Below are 22,085 nucleotides of genomic sequence, written 5' to 3' on the forward strand. Positions count from 1 at the left end.
GGAATTTCTGTATATTATACCACCACTTGATTCATTTAGGTTTATTCTGCCATTTTGCTTTTTTTCTGACTTCCTACTGATTTTCATGGAAATCTATTCATAACTGTGATATTCCTGCTAACTCATCCTGTAGTCAGAGCTTTTTAGCCTCTGAATACCCTCATCCTAGGACAGGATTATTGCATGCCAGGTGCTGTGTAGCTTTATCAAGCAACGTTCTAAATAAACAACCCAACCATATCTTAATGCCACACATGCACTTAAAAATTCATTGTTGCTTCCTTTTCAGTGATCTTTCCACAAAGTGATTTTAACATCACCGCACTAAAAGCCAACTTTTCCACTCGTCTGCATAACATGAATAAATTAGATCAAAACATCTCTTTTTTTTTTTTTTTTTTTCCTGCTCTGCAAAATTTGCACTTGCTTCAGGAAAAGTTTTATATTGATTATGAAATTTCATCCACGCTTAAAGTTCTCTAGAGTTTGGCTGTGAGCTGCTTTGCCTTTGAGATTTCCAATGCAGGAAAGCAGTGGTCTGGATAATACCAAGATTCACAAAATTCTCTTCACAAGTTCGAGCCAAAGATTTTAACTAGAATTCAGTGCTGCCCACATTGCCCGGTGAAGCTGCAATAGATGTCATTGAGGGCTGTCTGTGCAAAGAACAGAATACAGCTGTTTTAAATTCTGTTAATCAGGATACTTGCTAATACTTCATGTGTTGCTGCCTTCCTGAAATAAGTGAAATAATGTCACCAAGTCCTTAATGTCAAATATGCTGGTCATACATGCTGAACAGTGAGATCAAATGGAATATCAGACAAACCCAGCATCTCCCTGACCCCAAGGGCCTAAACAATGTGATCTTCAGAAAAGCTTACCTTAAACGCTATCATATTATGCACTATCAATAAGCAGAAGCTCTAATTACTGATATACCTTTCCTACAAATGAAATGAAGGTGCAGATGGGAAATGACTCTCTTCTCTGCAGACAGTATATTGCCAGAAATGACAAACAAAAAAGACTAAGCTTCAGGGATAAAAATGCTGTCATGCAGTCCTGATGCTAGGCAGGCACAACAAAAATAAAGAAAGCAAACATTTTGGAAAGTTAATGAAGGAGGATAACAGAAATAAGAGCACTTGGCAAACTAAGTAAAGACATCAGAAGGACTTCAGCAAGGTTACGGAAAGTACACTGCTATGACTTTCAGTGCTACAGCTAATTTAAAAGACAACATAAAAACAATATGGGACAAATTCCAAGCAGGCAGCCAAGACATCGTGACTAAGCACAAGATGAAAAGAGAGCCATAATAGGTGCACATCTCATTTTTCATCTTCATATTGATGAAAGATATATTTTACCTAAATATTTACACTTGAGTGTTTTGAAGTTCATGGCTGTGAGTCAGATTCATAGAATCAAAGCATTGCTTGGGTTGGAAAGAACCTCAAGGATCATCAGGCTCCAACCCCTCTGCCAAAGACAAGGCTGCTGATTTTCATACCTAGTACTAGACCAGGTTGCCAAGGGTCCCATCCAACCTCACCTTCAACACCTCCAGGAACGGGACAGATTTCTTAAATCCTGAACATAGACTTAAAGAATGAAACAGAAAATATGGCTGTCTCTGGTAAAGAAAGGTCCAGACTTAGCAGATCCATTATAACGCCTTAATTGGCATTAAAATTCTGATTATCCTTCACCAGCAACTGAATAAATGTATCCTTCACTTCTGGGTCTAAAGACCAGAAACAGAACTTTCAGAAAACAAAGCTTGGCCTAACATATGTATTATGTACATACAATATAGTTGCAGCTACTACATTATATCTCTACAAATGCATCTCACTCAGATACTGAACTAAGAGCCACCTCCACTTTATTCTCTGATTCTTGCAGGTGATTTTTTTTCTTTTTCTGAATTGTAGGACCACTGCAAAGAGGAAAAAAAGCTTAACCCACCTTCCACCTGCATGGGAACAGACTTTTATACTCAGAAAATTCACAGCTTAAGAGTTAGCTTTATCTACAGAGTATGAAGAGAGAAGAATTACAACATCCTCCTTTACAGAATGGTTTCAGGATGCAGACTCAAAGCCTTACAATTTTATTTCTACTTTACCACAGGAGTTCTTCTTTTTTTTCCTCCACCATAATTCAATGTAATTCAATTGAATTCACCCTGCAGGGCATAAAATTCCCAGTAGATCAGGTGGGACTTCATACTGCCTTGACTTTATCTTTTATTTGTGCAGCTAAACACAGAAAGATTAAAGAAAATTCTGCTTTAGGACGATTTACTCGACACTAAAGCTATAACCACAATTTATACCTGAATAGAACAAAAGTATTGTTTACAAGGTAGTTATTTGAAACCATGCTTCTTAGCAGCAAGAACACAAATTACTGGGAGCCACAGTCAAATTCATTTTCAACTCCTGGTTTACTTAGTATTGACTGTACTACTTTTGCCTTCTATGTAATTCATGTTCTTCAAAGTTCTGTCACAGCTTAAACAGCCAAGAAATATACTGCCTGATATAAACTATTGTACCCATGTAATAAATACACTGAATTATTGTAAATTGTTTACATAAAGAGACGAGTATACTTTAATTTAGGCATACACAGAGATATAATAAAAGAACTTGCCCACAGATAATACAAGAAACTGTAGTTGTATCTTCTCCAATCACATGCAATAAAATTGTTCAATAACATCATTTTAAAATACATATATATTTTACTTAAGTCTAACGTGAGGCAACTACAGCATTCAAGTGGTAGATCCAAAGAGCATTTTGCTACCTCACCTGTATAGCTAATTATACTACTAATTAATCTGGGGGAGAAAATCATAACTCATATATCTCAAGGAAATTATATACATGTGTACATCTGCTGGAAGCCTTGCAGGTTGCTTCTGGTATTGGTGGAAGCATTTAGAGACCTCTAACAAAAAGGAATTGTAGACACAGTCACTATGCACAGCATACAGCACTTTTTTCCCTTCACACCAGAGATTTTTGTTGTTTTAGTTGGCAATATTTGTTGTTAAAGTCTTGAATAACCTGAAAATTGCCTTTTCTGTACACTGTCCTCTCTTCATATGCTACACCACAGCTGCAACATTCAGCTGGAAAGCTGTTGTCTATTCCTATCTCCCAACTGCCAAGCTGAACAGCAGTAGGGCACATGCTGAAAGGACAGAACTAAATGGGTAATTATTTTTTACAGTGGCAAGAGAGTCTGAGATTGCTGCATTCAATATTTGTCAATACAAATAGAGGGTAAATGCAATATTTGAAAGACGGACAACAGTAGCTGTGGAAGGAATTCCATTTACATTACGGCTCTATCCATTTCTATGAATATAGGACTTTAAAAACACATGCTGCCCTCGCAGTGCCATGGTTTGACTCCTACTTTGAGTACTCTGGTCTCATTGTGTTTGATTTGGTTACAAGTAGTCAATTCCTGTTCCTCCTCAGATCGTTGCCATTGAGTTTTATCTCTGCCCTCCCCCCTCTCCCAAACACCATGGCCGCTCCTTTGTCTTTCTTTGTTTTCTTACTTACATCTAGGGATAATCCCATAACAAAAAATCATGTACAAATATCTATTAAATATACACCATATCCAAAAAAATAAAAAGGCTTACTAAAAGCATATTCAGTAATTGGAAGCAGGGCACAGATAAACAACGTAACATCAAAATCATTCTTTTCATGAATTTTATGATCAAAATACGAGGTTCTGATTGAAAACTCCAATAACAACTACTGAAATTGTGGGAACATGTGTATACTGGTCAAATCATAAGTAAGAAGGATGTAAGGAAGGGAGAGAAGACACAGGTGAGCTAGAATGGAAAAGACATCACCGAAGGCATTAAAAACTGGAACTTTGTTTTGCCTGGTGTATTTTCTTTCCCACCTAAACCAACACTTTCAGTTTAATCATTACTTTACCTCCAAGTTCAGTTTTCAGTGTTATTTCTTTTTGCTTTTTGAGAAGCACTACCCACACAGATACCCCAAATAACACCAATGCAGAGACCCAGAAATAGCTCACTCAGTGACTCACAAACTACTTACGCATCCTCTCTATTCTGTAGGCAAAGTACTTCCCTGAAAACAGAGAACCACAGTGTGGCTGGATATCAGAGAGGTATATACAAAAAGAACTCCTTAAGCATTTATGATCATTATGAATATACCTAAATATTTCCCCTGAGCCTTTATGCATTCACCAAGCATTTTAAAAGCTCCTTAAGACAAATCATTACCTTCTTGTAGAGTAGTACCTAGAGATCCCTCAGTGCTAACAATGAATATAAGAAGCTATACAGATGCTTTTTGTTTTCCCTTCTCGTGGATTTTCTTGGGCTGAGTTTGGAACAATTAGCAACCTAGAACAATTAAACAGTATATAAGCATACACTACAGGGCATAGACAAGGATGCATCCTTGAACTCCGCAATTGCAGTGAGAAGTGAGGCAGGCTCATGTGCTCTAACAGAATAGCACTTGTTATCACCATTGTCACAGGTAATACTGTTGCACTTCAGTACTCCCCTCTTACCTCATTTTGGAGGGCACGGATCATTTTGCTTTTCCTTTCCATTTCTGTCTTCAAAAAATTAATCTACAAGTTGAATAAAAATACTGAGTTTCTGAATGCAGCTAAACACCATCTTAAACTCATTTTTTTTTCCTTTTAACCTTATTCATAGCTTAATAACCTTAATAATCTTGGGAAACGATTGCTGTTAAACCATACAGCTATTGTTGTATAGGTCATCACTTTGTATTTCCTTATTAACCTACAGGTGGATACCATGATATTTATTGGGAAGCTTAGAATTGAGAGAAGAAAATCACTACACATAAAACCCCTCATTTGACTTTTGTACTTGTAAATATAGTGTTCTTTGTAACCAAGTCCATGGGAATCTTCAAAGAACTAAGGATTTATTTAACCATAGGCTTCTAACAGTCATTGGTCCTAATGAGAACAGATCCATAATCTCCGTCAGTGTAATTTATATGTGGAAGTAGCTCAATCTGCTCTTTGATCCTTATTTATTTCAAAGATTTATCTTGGAAGTTAGAACTCTCAATCTTAGTTTATTAAGCAGTTTAAAATATATATTTTTACAAATCTAAGTTTGTTTTAGGACGGAGTTTTCCCACAGATATCTGGAAGGAAATCAGTGAGCAAAAAAAGACAGTTGAACATTCTGACCTGATGAACATACTGACAGAATGATCTGAACGCCATGAGGATCAAAAATGACAGTGAATCTGCATGATACGCTGTTCAGTCATGTAAATATTCAAGTAGGTAGATGTCAGTAATTTAGAAGCCATTACTGGGCTTGGCATCACTCTCAATACCAAAACAGAAGCCAGAGAACACTATCACCTAAGAAAGAAGAGTCAGTATGGGGTATGTGAGATTACTACCAACTGACACATGTAACAGAACTTTTGAAATGCTTCACAGGTCTTTTCTAATGATTTGGAAAAGGGAAATACCATCTATGTGTACATAACAAAGGATGAATAGGCTCAGTAACGGGCTTTTGAGTTCTCCTCAACCTCTTTCCCACTTTCAACTCACTTTTTGCTCTTGTTTGACATTCAGCTCTTTCCTAGTGTTGGCTTTCTTTAGTTACTACCTAGATGTAATTATGAAAACACATAATGAAAATCTATTGGTGTTCTAAGGCTGAACTCTACAATATTAAGCAAGGACACTGCTTCTGTCTCCTGGAGACAGACATTTAAGGTATGCAGAGCTTTGTGTGCTTCAGAGCTCATTACGTTTATTAAAGGCAACAGGTTCCATCCAGTAGCCTTTACTCAACTGCAGAATGTGACCTTGAAACATTGAAATTAAATTTTCCCCCACTGAAATTACAGAATGCTTTAGCAGATGGCTGCAATCTAATTCTAAGAGACAGACAATAGTTAGTTATTCACCACAGAGGAAGGATGGAGTAATACCAACATAAAGTCATTACTTCACAGTCAAAGCTGAGCTGTACACTTATTTGCTTACCTCCAGACACCTTTTACATTGCTTAGGACTAAGGCAGGAATGATTAACATGGGACTGAAATACCCTTACTAGCATGTCTGTAATATCACTGTTAATATCCATTAGCTCTAACATACTCGGTATTAATTTTCATAGTCTAATTTTCAAGTTACACCACAGGAACTGATTCTGTAAGCCAAGAGAATAGGAAGCTATAAACACGGGAAATATTCTATCTCTTGAGAAAATAATAGAATAATCTACAGCCTGATCAATATTTATGAAAGTAAAGCTAAACATAGTTTTTGCCTGCTAGGATTCCTTAGGTGAACTCAACTTCTGATTGTAAGTTATAAATTTATGAAAAGACATTTTTGTCATAGAGACATGTATGACTTTGTCATAAGAACTAGTAGCATATGTTATATTTTGGAGTGAAATGAACATCCCATCTTTTTATGAGCTAGTGGTGATACGAGATCTGGCAGTAGATTTCTCAGAATTCAATCCTGCAAGTTCTATTTCTGTTTTATTACTTAGAACGTCCTACTGATAACCAGTTAACCACATCATTTCTGCCTAATTTTTAACAAGTCACACACAGTGAGTTACTTAATCCTAAGTTTTCATAGCAAGAACTGAGCAACTAGGAAAAAGGATTTAACACAGATGTATTTTCTCCTCTATTTTGACAAATGATACAATAATTAAGCTGTCAAACAATTCCATCACCGTGTCTTTCTAAAAAGTGTTAGTGTGATATAAAACAGCAGCAGGAATAAGATGAAAAAGGCAGTCTAAACTTAGCCTACATATCCCTATCCCCTGCTTTCCCCTGTTTATTTTCCCATCCCCTCTGTTTCTGTGATCATTTGTCATTTCATTTTCATTCTTTACTCCAGAACAGTCCAGCAGGTTCTATACACTGTGATTGAAATTAATGGGAAACAGCTTTAATACTGGTTCCTTTTCACATAAAAATAAATCACTGCAGAACAACCTACTACTACTACTTTGGTATTTAGGTCTGAAAGGCTCTACCAACTTTTACTGATGGCTAAAGGAGACAGCATGTTATTCCTGATTGTCCTATATCTCCATGGATGTTTTATATACTAGCTGTACGCTTAAATCCAGTATAGTACTCCTAACAGACTTTATTTTAGATATGCTTTTTGACAGACTAATAATAACAAATAATTCATAGTTCTGCTGCCTGACCTCAGCATGACTGGAACTGTTAAGGACAGCAATGACTTTTGTCTCCTCAAGACCAAATCTCTCCTTCGAGCCTCAAAACAGCTTCATGAGTTGTCCACCAAGCCCTACCAGTACCTCAGTAAATCCACAGAACAGCAAACTTTTAGCTGTCCTAATGTTCTTGGCTTCTCTAATGTTGAAGAACTTTAATAAACTGACCCCAAAGCACTTTTGGAATATTTGTTCATTCTCATTGCTGGTGAACATATGCATTTTGCCCTCACAAATCAAAGACCCAGCACAGCTTTCCTTAAAATCAGTGGCCAATTTAGTACCCTAATATTGGCAGCTTTTAGAATACAGTTCAAGAATTCCATTTCTCTGTCTAACCAGATGACAGCCCTCTACTTTAAGTTCTATTATAAACTCAGGGGGGGTGGGGGGTTGTTGCTGTTCATTTCTTGTTTAATTTTCTGTAATGGATTTGTGCTCTCCCAAAAGCACTATAGTAGGGGCTGAACTTCTGCAAAGCACAGTTCCTCAAGGTAAAAAAACAAAAAACAGTGTTGTATGGCAAAGAATAGAGCCAATAATCTGTTCACCTCGGCTGTTACTTATTTTACCACAGCCAAGATAATCTTGAGTAACAAACAGTAATGTAAAAATTAAATAGCATGTCTACATGCTATTTAAATTTACATTTAATTTGTAGGGCTAGAATTTGGTGTGCCACCATAGCTGATGAGAATGTATCAGTGCATCTGGAAAAAGACCATTAAAGACAACTTTGAAATAGCACGTTTTAAATACGTAATAGAGAGGAACAGGCTCCAATCTTTTATTTCCAAGCAACATAAGTGTCAAAAGTCCAAAACATTTTAAAAGAAGAAAGAAGAAAGAATACACACTCTGCTCAAATTATTGAATAAGATTCAAAATATACCTCATTCTTAGCTTTGGTCAGAATACTGCTCACTTATTTATTTCCCCTCAAGAACAGATGAGGGTTTTTATTCTCTAGAGAAGCCTACAAGTACTATCAATCCAGAAATTATATATTGTGGGGGAACATAACTGTGGTGTAGTATCCTACTTTAAGCACCCAGCACGTAGTTTAGATGTCACGACTACACACTCTGGGTCAGTCTGGTCCACAAAACCTGTTTAGAATCACAGAGAAATCGAGGTTTAAATAAATCTCTACAAATTATCTAGTTGATTAATGCTCAGCAATATTCATGTTATAAGATTATGACTGAACAATGCTGGACCAATTTTTATGTTTACATCCAAGAACTAAACAAAGAATGATTTTTTTTCCCCCCCTGCAATAACAACATTTGGATGTTTGTGCCTTGAATTTATACCTTCCTATAGTGATAAGGATATCTAGTGTTGCCAAGATTTAGCTTTCTCTTATTTTCTTGCTGAAAATTGGAAGGAATCTAGAGAAAAAGTTAATGGCAGTATGACAGCTTACTCTGGGATAGATGAGACAAGAGATCCAAGAAAGGTAGCCTCATAAGTCATAAGGACTTAGGCCCAAACCTTCAAGATGCTGGATACACACCTGAATCCAACAGAAACTAGTGAAAACAAACATCTTTATTTTCTGGAACATAGCGATTTTATCCACCTCCTTTTATCTGAACATGAGTACTAATGTCTATCTGAAATCTAAGGGAATCAAAACAATACAAAAAAAAAAAATAATGGAAGAGGGACAGACTCACTCACAGTAGCTTGCTGCTTTTCTGCCTCCTCAGCCGCCTCATTAAGCTGCTTTTGAAAGGCCTCCTGAAGGGATTTCATTTCTTCCCTAGGCATTGAAAAACCAAAACACAAACTTCATCCCAAGCGTCCATTACCAAATCATTCTTCTGTTTCAAGAGAAGAGTGACAGATATGTTGTATTTACCACTAAGTGTCTTGCCAATAAAATTAAAAGGACCTCATGAACTACAGTGCCAGCACAACACAAAGATTTGTCTGCATTTTCTGGGAGCCTGTAGTAAAAGCCTTTTATTTTATACAGGAGGGTGAAGGTTACTTGGTTGCTTGCTGCATGCTGTATTGCTCCAGGGTTGGGCTCTGGGAGTTACTGTTGTGCAGAATGCTTAGTGGCTGATACACTTAGAAGTCCACATTTGCTTTTGGGTAGAAATTAAGAGACTTCAAGGTGAGATTTAAGCAAGATATCAGGAAATTATATATATTATAGGAAGTTTCATATCTAAACGTATGGGAGAAATCCAATTATTTCTTTTCTTAACAGATATCCCGACTGATGTCCAATATCAGCTCATATGTCTCACATGTTTCAAAAGCTGTTCACAATATAGCATTCCTTGCCTTGATTTTACTGTTGCTGTTAGGATCAGAAGACTCCAAGCTACAAGATTGCTTCTAATTTAAGGCAAAAGGAAGGATGGTTTTTTCTAGTATCGCTGCTTTCAGTCTAAAAAGTGAAGGGAAAGGGAAAAAGTATGTTCTTACCTTTGCTTTTGTCCCAGTTCAAGAAGTTTCTGCACATCACTTCTGGCTGATGCTTCATCACTTTTCAAAGACTGATAAAGGAAAAAATCAGTTACCAAAGAGATCTTGAATGCTGCTCATTTGTGAAATCAGTGATTGGGAACTGTTTTGTAAAACAAATTGCCACTGGTGAGAAAAGGAGGAACACCCTGACTATGCTTTTTGCCATAATTCAGCACTGCTAACTGTACACGTAATTTTGCAGCGAGCACTAGGTTGCATCTGATCATGTAAAATAGATTGATATGATTTTTCTGAGTACTACCTTATATTTTTCCTGCCTAGCTTACATCAATATAATGGTACATACGCAATGGCTGGATAATACCATCCTTTAAAATGGTATGCAATACCAAAAACCTCAACCAAAACTGAGCCTTCACTAGGACTGACAAGCAGTATCAGGCAGACAGGCATGCTCTTAAGTGATGATCTGATGATTTCAGTATAGGATCCAGAGCAAGATCTCTACTTCTCACTCTAAGGAGCTGATATGACCACAGAGTTAATCTGACTATCATCCTTTCAACCAACCCATGATACCCAGAAAACCTCCTTACTTCATCAGCCCTGGATGCCTAGCTGCCTGCTCTTCTAACACTGTCAGTTAAACTTGTAAAGTAATCCCCTGCAGTAAATCCAGTCAGTTGGTGTAGGCTGCATGTCTGCAGAGTGAAGTAAGCAGCTGCACTAGGCTGCACAGGTGCAACTCTTCAGCAAAGATGTGGCCTACAACAACAAAGGAAATCCTTTCATAGCAGCTGTCAGGTTAATTGTGTGTGGACTCCATTAAGGCAGCTTATTCTTTTTTTTGTTTTGTTTCTTCTTTTTATTTGCATGCTTGCTTTCTTGTTTTGTATTGGTTTTGAATTTTTTAGATTATGTTTTCCTTGAGACCATCCCTTTTACACTCAATGCAAGGTAAACAAAACTATTTGCATGCTCTAAAATCAACCATTTATTAGCAGTAAATAGACACCAGTATAAAAAACTCCAGACACCAGAAACCCACACATAACCTTACCTGGAGGTTTACTTTAATTCCCTCGAGTTCTTTAGAAGTCTTCAGCAGTTGATGAAGAATATTGCTCCTTTCCTTGAAGACTTCCTTCAGCTGTCTCTCCAGTTCTTCATAGCCCTGCCTAACACAGAAAACAAAAGCATGAGATCCTCTCAAAACATTCTTCAATGAACTTGAAAACAGAATTAGATTGCCCAGATTTAGTTAATTAGAACTATTCAGTATCTACAGGTTCCAAACTGGAATGTGGAAAGGTATACAACAGCTGTTTTCTCCTAATACAGGTCAAGAGATGCTTTGAATGCCAAAGTGATGTGCTGCATCTGAGTATACAAATCAGAACAACCCTCCACTTAGTAGGGGACCCACATTCTTCCTAGTGTTCACTTTACTGTTAACAAACTTTAAAAAAACCTTTTCTTTATCCTTTATCAATTTTGCCAGATTCAATTCAAGATGGGCTTTAGCCTTCCTCATCACATCCCTGCAGGCCCTGACAACATTTCTATATTCTTCCCAAGTGGTCAGACCCTTTTTCCACATTTCATGGACCTTCTTCTTCCCTTTGAGTTTGTGCATGAGCTCCTTGCTCATCCACACAGGTCTCCTGCCACCCTTTCCTGATTTCTTGCTCACAGGGACACGCTGATCCAGAGCTTAGAAGAAGAGCTGTTTAAATGCTGACTAGCTCTCACAGGCCCCCTTACCTTCTAACACCCTGATGCATGGGATAACTCCAAGTAGGTCCCAGAAAAGATCAAAGTTGGCTTTCCTAAAATCCAGGGTAGCAATCCTACTTTTTGCTTTGCTTCTTCCACTCAAGATCTTGAACTCCACCATCTCGTGGTCACTACAACCCAAGCTGCCCCCAGCCTTTACTTCCTAAACAAATCCTTCCTTGTTAGGTCCAGTAACACCAGTAACTACATCACTCATTGCCTTGAGGAAGACTTACCAGCAAGCTGGAGCATCCATTTTCCCCTACAAGTGCAGTAGAAACCTTTTTTTGTTGTTGTTTGTTTTTACTGTCTGTTTATAAAGGGAATAACAAACTTCAAGCCTGCAACACAGAGATACTATTTTATGATCAGATAGAATCATTGAATCCTTAGAGTTTGAAGTGACCTTTAAAGGTCATTTAGTCCAATTACCCTGCAATGAACAGGGACATCCACAACTAGATCAGGTTGCCCAGAGCCTGATCCAGCCTTGGCTTGATAGTCTCCAGGGATGGGGCATCCAGCACATCTCTGGGTGGCGGATTTCATACCATTTGTATTACCCTCATCTACAGAAGAACTGGAAAAACTGCAGGTTTTCTGAGAATGACTTTATGAACACACAGGGAATCCACATAAGGAGGTAATGTTCACTTCAAACTGAAATAGACAGAATATACTGCTATATGAATTAAACCTAGCTACTGCAAGAACACTTGATAAATACTGGCATTCTAGTTGCATGCAGTGAAAATGAAATCTCCAGTATTAAGTTTTATGTAGAAACACTGACAGTTTTCATGACTTCCCCAGCTATCTGACTTTTTAACAAGGAATACACCATTGCAGGAAAGTTGCCTCACTTCAGTGCCTCAGGAAGCATTATATAAAACCAGTTTAATGAGTTTTGTAGAACACCCTCATTTTAATTTGATAGCAAACAGAGGTCAAGCAGGAACTTCCTCCTGCTGAGGGATAATAAGGCAGTTTCAGTAAAGTTACCACTTCCATTCCTCCTTAAGCAGCACAATGCATGTATTGACCTTTTGCTGTTGAACTGTCATGCTTTTGTTTCAAGTAAAACCTTGCATTAAACAATCTGTCCAAGAGGTAACACTGTCTAAAATAATCACTTCCAATTAAAGACCTGCACAAGACCTTCTCCCTAACCCATTCCTGCCCAAATTATTCCATTATAGTTGGAGCATTTACAGGCTCCCAAAGGGACCATTTTTCCATCGCCTAAGTATATATATATATATATATATATATACACACACACACACACACATATATGTATATACATGTATACAATACAGCATTACATCATTGCCTTTTGTCTTTATAAATATGAGCATTTTTGATTGTGATGTTTGGGGGAAGGGAGGTTAATAACAACCAAGAAACAGAATGATCTGGTTATCTAAATAAAACATGCAATAGGTAATACACATAATACAGTATGAATAGAATACAATAGCATCTAGCTTCAGCTTCAACTAAATTTATCCGATTTCAGTCAATTCTTAATTAGTTGACGTGGGAAAAATTCATATAGGCTTTACGCTGAACAGCAGATAAGCCCTTGCTGAAATACAGTCTGCCACTTTGCACACTCAAATGGCATTTCCATAATATATTTTGTATTCAGGCATTATCTAAACACCGTCTCAGGCTGAAGAAAATAAATTATAGTAAAAGGAACATGGTAAAAACTGGGGGGAAACAAGGAACATTTTTATTTACCTGGCTTCCACAGTTTGTGTATGAAATATTTGATTGGAATGTTGCTCCTCTACCCTCTGAGAATCACGCACAAGTATGGTGTCAAGGTCCTTAGTCAAGTCCCTTTGCATCCACTTTCTCTGACTTGTTAATGCACGCACTATAAACACAATAAAACCAACTGGCTTCTCTTTGGCAGATCTAGCTCTGTAGAATCCATGAGCCACCAAGAGAAAGCACACAACTGCCAGTTCCCACCAAAGGAGCAAAAAGAGACTGAAAACTTGTAGTTGGCTTAGAAACAAGGATCCAGGAAATGCAACACCGAGTTGACTTGGTGTGTTTAGTCTGATATTGAGAATGACAACCCACAGGAGAAAAAACAACTTTAAACTGCACAGGTGATGAAAACAGAGTTAACATCATGAGGAAGGGCAGCACAAAATGTTGTGAGTGATTCCACACTCAAATAACTTTACCTAGAGCAATAAACCCTCACTGAATTCATACAACTGTAATAAGGAGCAGGCACATAAACCTTCTGAAAGCTATTATGCTCTTCACAACTATTCAAATACGGACTGCATAAATATAGACTTGTTTTCTGTATGAAGACTTTGCCTTTCGCATCAGTTCTATGTGATTTGGACTTCAATAGGAAATACATTCACACTAAAACCTCTCTCTTTTTGATAGGTAACACCACTATTTTTCAGTATGAGATTCTTCATCATTCATATCCACAACACTGTGTCTGCCTTTGTTTTCTACTGCAAATCTAAAACCTTTGACTGTGACCTCAATGTTACTATCCTTAAATGCACAATACATGCAGTAGACTTAAGCAGATAACAGAAAATACTTATTTTCCCAACAACTCTGACAATAAAGTCAGGTTAATATTTCTGTCTGTGCACCATGTTAAATTCTCTACTTACTGGCTACGAGTGCTAGCAGAGCAAGCACACATCTGTCCGAAAGAGACAATACATCACATAAAAGCAACTTCTGTACACAGATAGTTATGAAAGCCACATCATAATGGAAGTACATCAAACTTCTTATCTTGGTTCCCAGACACTGGTTGACAATTTCTCATTTCAGTTGGCTGTTATGGCATTGCATCTTTAGTCTCCTAATACTTCCAGTCTTACCCAGGGCAACACTTAATCTGTTTTAGATTCACAGCAAACTATCTGTGGGTCCAGGGGTAGTCTTGCTGTGGTAAACCTTGTTTTGTTGTTTAAACTCTATCTCCTTATAATGAATAAGTCACCTGCTCAGCAATTCCATCAGCAGATCTGTCTCTGCATGTGCTCTTCAACCTATTACTAGTGGCAACACAACTTTAAACAGAAGAGACAGAAGCAATTGTATAGCTCATTTTCTGCCAGAAAAGGCAACTTTGAACAATTTCACATTAAATTTGTCTTTGTAGTATAAAGCCATCTTTAACTTTGTTCAGTCCACTGTGAAAATATCATCATCTCAAAACACTGCTATGTTGTGTGCTTGTATAAACCACAGGATCATGCACTCTGCAGCTCTTGACTTGAATACTTCAGCCTTGTTTCTTCAAAATCCAGAAAATCCTGTTTTGTGTAGGAACTATTTGCTCATAAAGCTGTTGAGAACTGCTGAACTCATTGGTGTTGCTGCTATAACATGCATTTTTCTGGAACAGAATGATCCCAAATCTGGAGTCAATCAGATTTTCTTTAGCATAAAAGTCCCTAGTGAACAGAGTGCCACAAGGTGAAAAGGAACACCAGGAAACCAGACACTAAAGAGGACTGAGCATGGAAGAGGCTGCAACAGGATAATTATCACACTCCAAGCCACATATACACCCAGTAGCCTACACCAAGGCTCACTGCTTGCTCACCAATTGCTTGCTACATACACCCAACTCTTGTCCAAAGCAAGTTCATGATGCTCCTTCAGCAAGGAATGAAAACCTGAAGAACCTGCATGGATACACCAAACCAACAGTTGGTGTATCCATGCTCAGCTTCATCATTAAGTGAGTTTGGAAACCCTAGAAGCATTATCACCACGTTTACAACTTTTCCCTTCCTTGGCTTTTTAGTGAGACTGAGGGAACTACAGCTATCAGAGAGGTTTTCAAAGGTCAAGAGATAAATTAGAATGCAAAGCATTATTAAGTGCAAATATAAATGTTCCTGACAGTTCTGACTCTAATCTTTTGAATCATAATGAGAAGTACACAGGAAAAGGAAAGAGGGCGAACAGCTAAACTCACCAGTTATGGAATACAAATCAAGTGCTAAAGAGCAGTATATGTCACAAAATTTTTTTCACAAGTTCTTTGCAAGTTTCATGCAAATCTGTGTTTGCTGCTGAGAAAATCCTTTCGTATTTCTAAAATACAGCTTTATATATATATATATATTTACACACACACACACATATAAAGCACACACTGAAAGCAAACGCCCATCTCACTTCCTAATCTCAAACACTAGCTCTTCCCTCAACATAAGGCTCCATCAGTAGCCAGCATCTAGGATATCTTGTAGATGGTACAAAATGTACCTCTTACCTCACCTTGAAGTTCTTATTTTTATCAGGCTCCCAGTGATATAAGCACATCTTCAGCTACATCAAAGGCTCTGTGAACTGAACCTGCTCAGAGTTTCTAACTGTCACAGAACAGCTGTGAACAACAAGCACGTTTCTCCTCTCATTACCCATGTGCTTTGAATGACATTTCCACTGCAAAGATTTTCAGGATCAGTGGAAGCAAATACCATGAAGCAAACTTCTTTGTCAGTGCGCTTTGTGAGATCAAAGGTTTGTTTCAGAGAATGGCACGTGAACGTGCCTGAAATTTACCATATGTGCAAACTAAGGAGGTTGGATTAGTAAGGTGAGCATCATTTCTCACCTCCCAAAAAGAAGAGGTTCTTTCAATCTATTTGCAGCCTATTTTTGCTCAGTCAGAACTCAGCCAGATATGAATACATGGAATTCTCCTTAATCATAATTTTAATGTGACTTCCACAATAATAATAATAAAGGTCCTAGTACTGCAACAGAGCTGAAATGATACAAATGATACTTCTGCTGGAGAGATTTCCCAGGTTATTAGAATACTGACACAAACACGTTGTCCAACTTCCAGTCTGCAAATAACTACTGGAGCACCTGACATGTCCAGTTTCATCCAGATGACTTTTCCCCCCCACATAAAATTAATATAACAGAAAGAAGTCAAGAGTTGAGGGTGAAAATGCACTTCGGTTCAATAATAACCTCAAATAACTCTGAGAGAGGCCTGAGGAAAATCATATCTCCCTAGTGTAAGCACTTGGCTTTACACACCTTTCCTACTGCACTTGGATGCAGTACAGAAGGGTGCTCTGACAGCGAGAAACAATCCAAGCTTTAACAGAGATTAAGTACAAATTCCCACAATCAGAGTGATGAACAGTAGTCAGTCTTTCAGGAAGCTGTAAAGGAGGTGCTTCTATTTGTCGCTACACTTGCCAAGAAGGTTAGAAAATGAGTGCAGCCTATATATCCCAGCAGCAATTCAAGGGGTTTATTGATTTGGCTTCTACCTGAATTAGTGAACAGTTTTCTCAAGGGGAATTACAATACAAGATCACTTACCAAGGACAAGCCCATTCCTTTTTAAAGCAACATATTTTGCCTTGCTGTATTTATACCAGATGTGTAACTAATGCAAATATAAAAGAAGGATTTTAATCATACTGAACTATTTGCTGGCATTACTAGACAGGAGAAAGGATTTATTACTTTCAGGTTGAAAGTTGCAGTTAACAAATCCCACCTCGTGATTTGTGCTAACAGCAAGATCTGGTGCACTGACTTCCTGGTAATTCCATCATCCATCCTTCATTCTCTCCCCAGTGAACAGTTCAAACAATATCAGAAAACAACAGCTGCATTTTCACACCGATTTTCCCTTCCACCTGACACACCTATCAACATGAAGCCAAGAAAGTAACAGTATGTGGCAGAAAGTGAAATCCTTTCTATGTATGTGCCTACATACACACCCAGCCAAAATACAGCCACCATATCAAATCAGGCTGCCCAGAGCCACATCCAGCCTTGCCTTGGGCATCTCTAGGACTGGAGCATCCACAAACTCTTTGTGCAGCCTGTACCAGGACCTCACCACCCTCTGAGTAAAGAATTTTTCCTTACTTTCCTCCCCTCCCTCCATTCCCCCATGTCCTATCACTAGATGAACCAGATAATTTTTTAAGGTTCCTTCGAACTCAAACAGTTGTACGATCCTATCATTACGGATCTTCCCCAGTACAAAAAGAGTTCCTACAATGCAACAACAGAAAAAACACATAACAAATATGAAAGAATTGCATACATTGAATGGAAAAAAAAGCTGAAATACTTACACTTTTTGCCCATATTTTTGAGCATCACTTCTCACATTCTAGTTTCATTATGGAAATTAAAAAGCTTCCAGAAAGACACCTTGAAAGAAGACACCTGAAAAGGCTGTTGATTTCAAGAATATTCACCATTTAGTCATTTAAGTGTACAAGGATCTTAGATTTGAACTCAGCATTTTTCTTCTTACACCTGATATCATTATATAGCACAAAAGCTTTTTGACACCTGCCCTTTATATTGAATGTATTTGTACAAGTCTGAATGTATCACCTCTTTCAAGAATCACATTAGAAGTCAAATGTCTTACAACCCACGAGTTCTCTTCAGGTTAAGTAAATAAATTGAATCAGAAATAGAACTGAAAGCTTGACCTTGAAGTTGCCTTTTCATTTCTACAGCTCTCAAAGGTACTTTTTCATTTCTACAGCACTCATTGTTACCTGGTACCACCAGGGCTTTTTCGGTAGTGAGTTATTGGGTTTTTTCTCTTCTTTTGTTGTTGTTGGGGTTATTTTGGCTTGAAGTCTGAATTAGGAAAACCTGGATAATCAGCAGAGACTCTGGAATCTCCACTTACCATAGAATAGCCTCGGTTGGAGGATACCTTAGAGATCACCTAGTTCCAATGCCAGCCACTAGATCAGGCTCACCAGGAACCCATCCAACCTGGCCTTGAGAACCTTCAAGGATGGGGCATTCATGCTGGCCTTTGCCAGGGCCTCACCACCCTCTGTGTAAACAGTTGGTTCCTAACACGTAACCTAAATCTCCTCTCTTTTATTTTAAAGCCATCCCCCCCTTGTCCTATAATTATCAAATCATGTAGAAGGTCTGTTCACTTCCTGCTTGTAAGCTCCCTTCAAGTACTGGAAGGCAGCAATGATGCCTCCCCATGATCTTCTTCAAGCTAAATAACTCTCCTCTGGAACTGCTCTGACAGCTCCATATCCTTCCTGTACTGGGGGACACAGCACTCCAGTTGGGACTCACCAAGACATGATAGTGCCCTCCCTCTCCCTACTGCCACTGCTCTGTTGATGCAGCCCAAGATGCAGTTGTCCTCCTTGGGTGCAGGAACATGCTGCTGTCTCAATCCCAGGACAATACCTTGCATTTGGTCTTGTGGATTCTCGTTAAGATTCTCACGTGTCCAGGTCACTCTGGAAGGCATCCCTTCTTCCTACTGTGTGCCAAATACACCACTCAGCTTGGTGTCATCAACAAACTTATAGAGGGTGCAACTGATGACACTGTTAAAGATGCTGAAGAGCACTAGGGAACATGGACACCCAGGAGACATTGCTCTTGACTGGCCTCCATCTGGACATTGAACCACTGACAGCTACTTTTTGGCTATCATGGATCATCTCATACACGGTGACAAGATGGTATTCTCTTATGTTAATAAGAATACAGAAATATCTGGGCCTTTCAGATAGAGATTTAGAGAAGACTACAAGGTGACACTTGAGCTCCATAATTGTTTTATTATTACCTATAAGTACCATTCAGCTGTAGATTCAGGGTATAACTACATCCTGGAGATATATATTGGGTAGATTTGGAGTAGATGTAGGTAGATTTAGACTAGGTATTACGAAGAAATTCTTCATTGTGAGGGTGGTGAGGCACTGGAACAGGTTGCCCAGAGAGATTGTGAATGATCCCTCCCCAGAAGCATTCAAGGCCAGGCTGGATGGAGCTTTGAGCAACCTGGTCTAGAGGGAGGAGTCCCCCATCTGTAGTAGGGGGTTGGAAACAGATGATCTTAAAGGTACCTTCCAACCCAACCCAACCCAACCCAACCCAATCTATGATTCTGTGATTATTTTACTGATTAAAAATTTACCAAATTAATGAACATTTCCTGATGTGTAAATACATATATAACACTCATAATCAGCATCAGTACAGTGGTAACTTAGTGACAGTCACTGCAAACACAAAAGGGATCAACAGCTTTTAACACATTCAGCTATTTTTTTTTGAAGAATAGCTGACTTGCAATTGTCCAGATTCATTTCTTGCTCATCTAAGAATTGAAGCATGCTACTAAATCCTTCCACTCCCTAAATCAAAGTATCCAGAGTGACTGTGAGATCTGGATGAAAATTGTAACATATTTTTTTCTTAGAAAGATAACCCAAAATGCAATTGATGCACAATCAGATAAATAACATTAATATTCAGAGAAAGACTTAGTTAGAAAGGGCAGACAAAACTTTGGATAAGAATATCCTAAATTTATTAGGAAAAAGAGCCAGAAATAGAAAATACTACCAACAAGACATAGCAGCGCATGTGAGCTGGAGGCAGTAAATGCAAATACTCGAGATTCATAGCTCCTATTCAAGTGTTCAGGGCTCTCTTGGGGAAGCAATCACAATTTGGCAGCTGTCAGATGCGGTACTAAAAGATGCACACAGCCCAACTTTTTAACGCTGACTAAAACGAGATGGAGTCCTATTTCAGCCCTTTAAACTGACTACGCAGGAATTATTTTTGCTCACTAATACAGGTCAGCAACTATAAGGTGCTTATAACAAGATGTTGGTTAATTATATTCAAGTAAATTTCAGAAAATATTATCAATATTTTCTAAGTGCATTTCCTGCACTACAAGAAGTGACCATATTTATTCAGAGTAAAATATATCTAGTTTGGCCAGCTTGCTTCACGTTGCAAAGTATGTAATGAAACATTCACTTCCTTTAGCAATTCCTCACTTCTAAGACTTGGAATCACTGCATTTTTATGCATTTTTGAACCACACAGATAAACTTTCATTAAAGAGGCTTACAGTACTTTAGTTCTCTATTGCTAATGCAGCAGAAAATCAGTTTCTTGCACAATGCAGATGAATCTTATTGACATGAGGAGATTTAGAGCCGACATTCACTTGTATTAAAAACAAGGCAAGCAAAGGAATCAGGATATAAGCACAATAAAACAAATAAAAATAGTGATAGTGACACAGAAAGCAATTGAATAGTTGAGTAAGTAAATAAACAATACAAACGTAACAGTAAAGTTTAGGTTGTTAGATTATTTCTTGAAATCTGGACAGAAATATTTTCTGACCTAGAGGAAGAAAGCAATTTTGCAGAGAAAGCTGAAAAAATCTTTGGCTCTTCTCCCACTTGAAGATGACTCTAGTTAATAAAGGATATGTTAATCTTCCTGAAACACTTGACAGAAGCAAAGCTATAAAGAAATGTCAGATTTGGGTCATTTAGAAGTGATTTTCCATCAGCAGCATATGTTAATGTGGATATCAGCCAACTATATTCATATAACTGCCTGCAGTTATCAGCTGTAATAGGCACACTGTGTTAAAACAGTATTTTTGAATAATTCTATATCATTCAAACAATAACACTCCTTTATTACATGGCTACAATAACTATTACAGTTATACCATCCTTCAGATAACTTGTACTATTTTCACACATTTTCACCTACTTAAAATGGATCGCTTCCTTCATAACAGTCAGAAGCTTTTTGCACGTTTTAACTGACTTTGCTTGCTAGACAAAAGCAACACTAAATACTTCCAGGGTACCTTGACAGAGGTCTGCTTTGTCTCTTCTTCCTAGACACTCTTTGGCAAACAGCCTAAGGAAAGCATGCTGCTCTTCGCAAATGTCACCCTTGCTATTCAAACTCATCAAGCAGAGGAAAAACAAACAAACGAACAAGCAAACAAACTCCAAACTAAAACAAACCTAAACCCTGTTATTATGTCCAAATCCAGACATCTAGTGCTGAACTCAGTCCATAGAATCATTAGGGTTGAAAAAGACCACTCAGGTCATCTAGTCCAACCCTCCTCTCATCTTGATGCATGGTACTCAGTCTCTTAAACAGCATTTTAGTAATGTAATTGGATCAGGGAGGAGAAAATCTTCTGTATGTGGAGCGTGTGCAGCTGATTATAATGGTTTCAAATATCCTCAAGGAATTTTAATACATGCGTGGAAAAGCACCACAAAGTACACTTCCTGAACACTACGTGAATACTTACGCTAATGCAGTGTGAAGACCTCCAGCAAGCTGCCCATTGATTTTATCATAAAAATACCCAAATTCATGTCAACAGCTCTGAATTTCTGTAAGGCAAGGTCTGGCTCTGCATTTATCAGTGCCAGATTTATGTCAAGTTGTACATGATGTGATTTCAGAGGTACTAATACAATCACTGATGTGACACACTAATGCACTGTGCACATATACACCACTCCTTTAATCAGCCTGCAGTTACATATACTTTGAGCTTACAAATCTCAAGAGCTTCAGCCAATGCTGTCATGTATAAAAACCATTAGCCACAGATGCAAGGAAGTTTCCATATCCTCATTTGGTTTTGACTCCTTTCATTTTATTGAATAGAAACGAATGAAAATAAATCACAAACAAAACCA

The 22,085-nt window shown here is 38.0% G+C and overlaps 1 protein-coding gene across 1 annotated transcript in view; it reads right to left on the minus strand.

Moving 5' to 3' along the window:
* LOC107314249 (leucine zipper protein 2-like) overlaps window positions 1-22,085 on the minus strand; it is a 103,511-nt gene that overhangs the window by 41,976 nt on the left and 39,450 nt on the right. The window contains exons 2-5 of the mRNA XM_015863321.2: window positions 10,817-10,934; window positions 9,754-9,824; window positions 8,995-9,076; window positions 4,597-4,659 (exon numbers count right to left, since the gene is read on the minus strand). Of these exons, the coding sequence (XP_015718807.1) occupies window positions 4,597-4,659; window positions 8,995-9,076; window positions 9,754-9,824; window positions 10,817-10,934 (334 nt within the window). The remainder of the gene's footprint in view (window positions 1-4,596; window positions 4,660-8,994; window positions 9,077-9,753; window positions 9,825-10,816; window positions 10,935-22,085) is intronic.

Source organism: Coturnix japonica, chromosome 5, assembly GCF_001577835.2.
Source record: "Coturnix japonica isolate 7356 chromosome 5, Coturnix japonica 2.1, whole genome shotgun sequence".
Classification (NCBI taxonomy): Eukaryota; Metazoa; Chordata; class Aves; order Galliformes; family Phasianidae; genus Coturnix; species Coturnix japonica.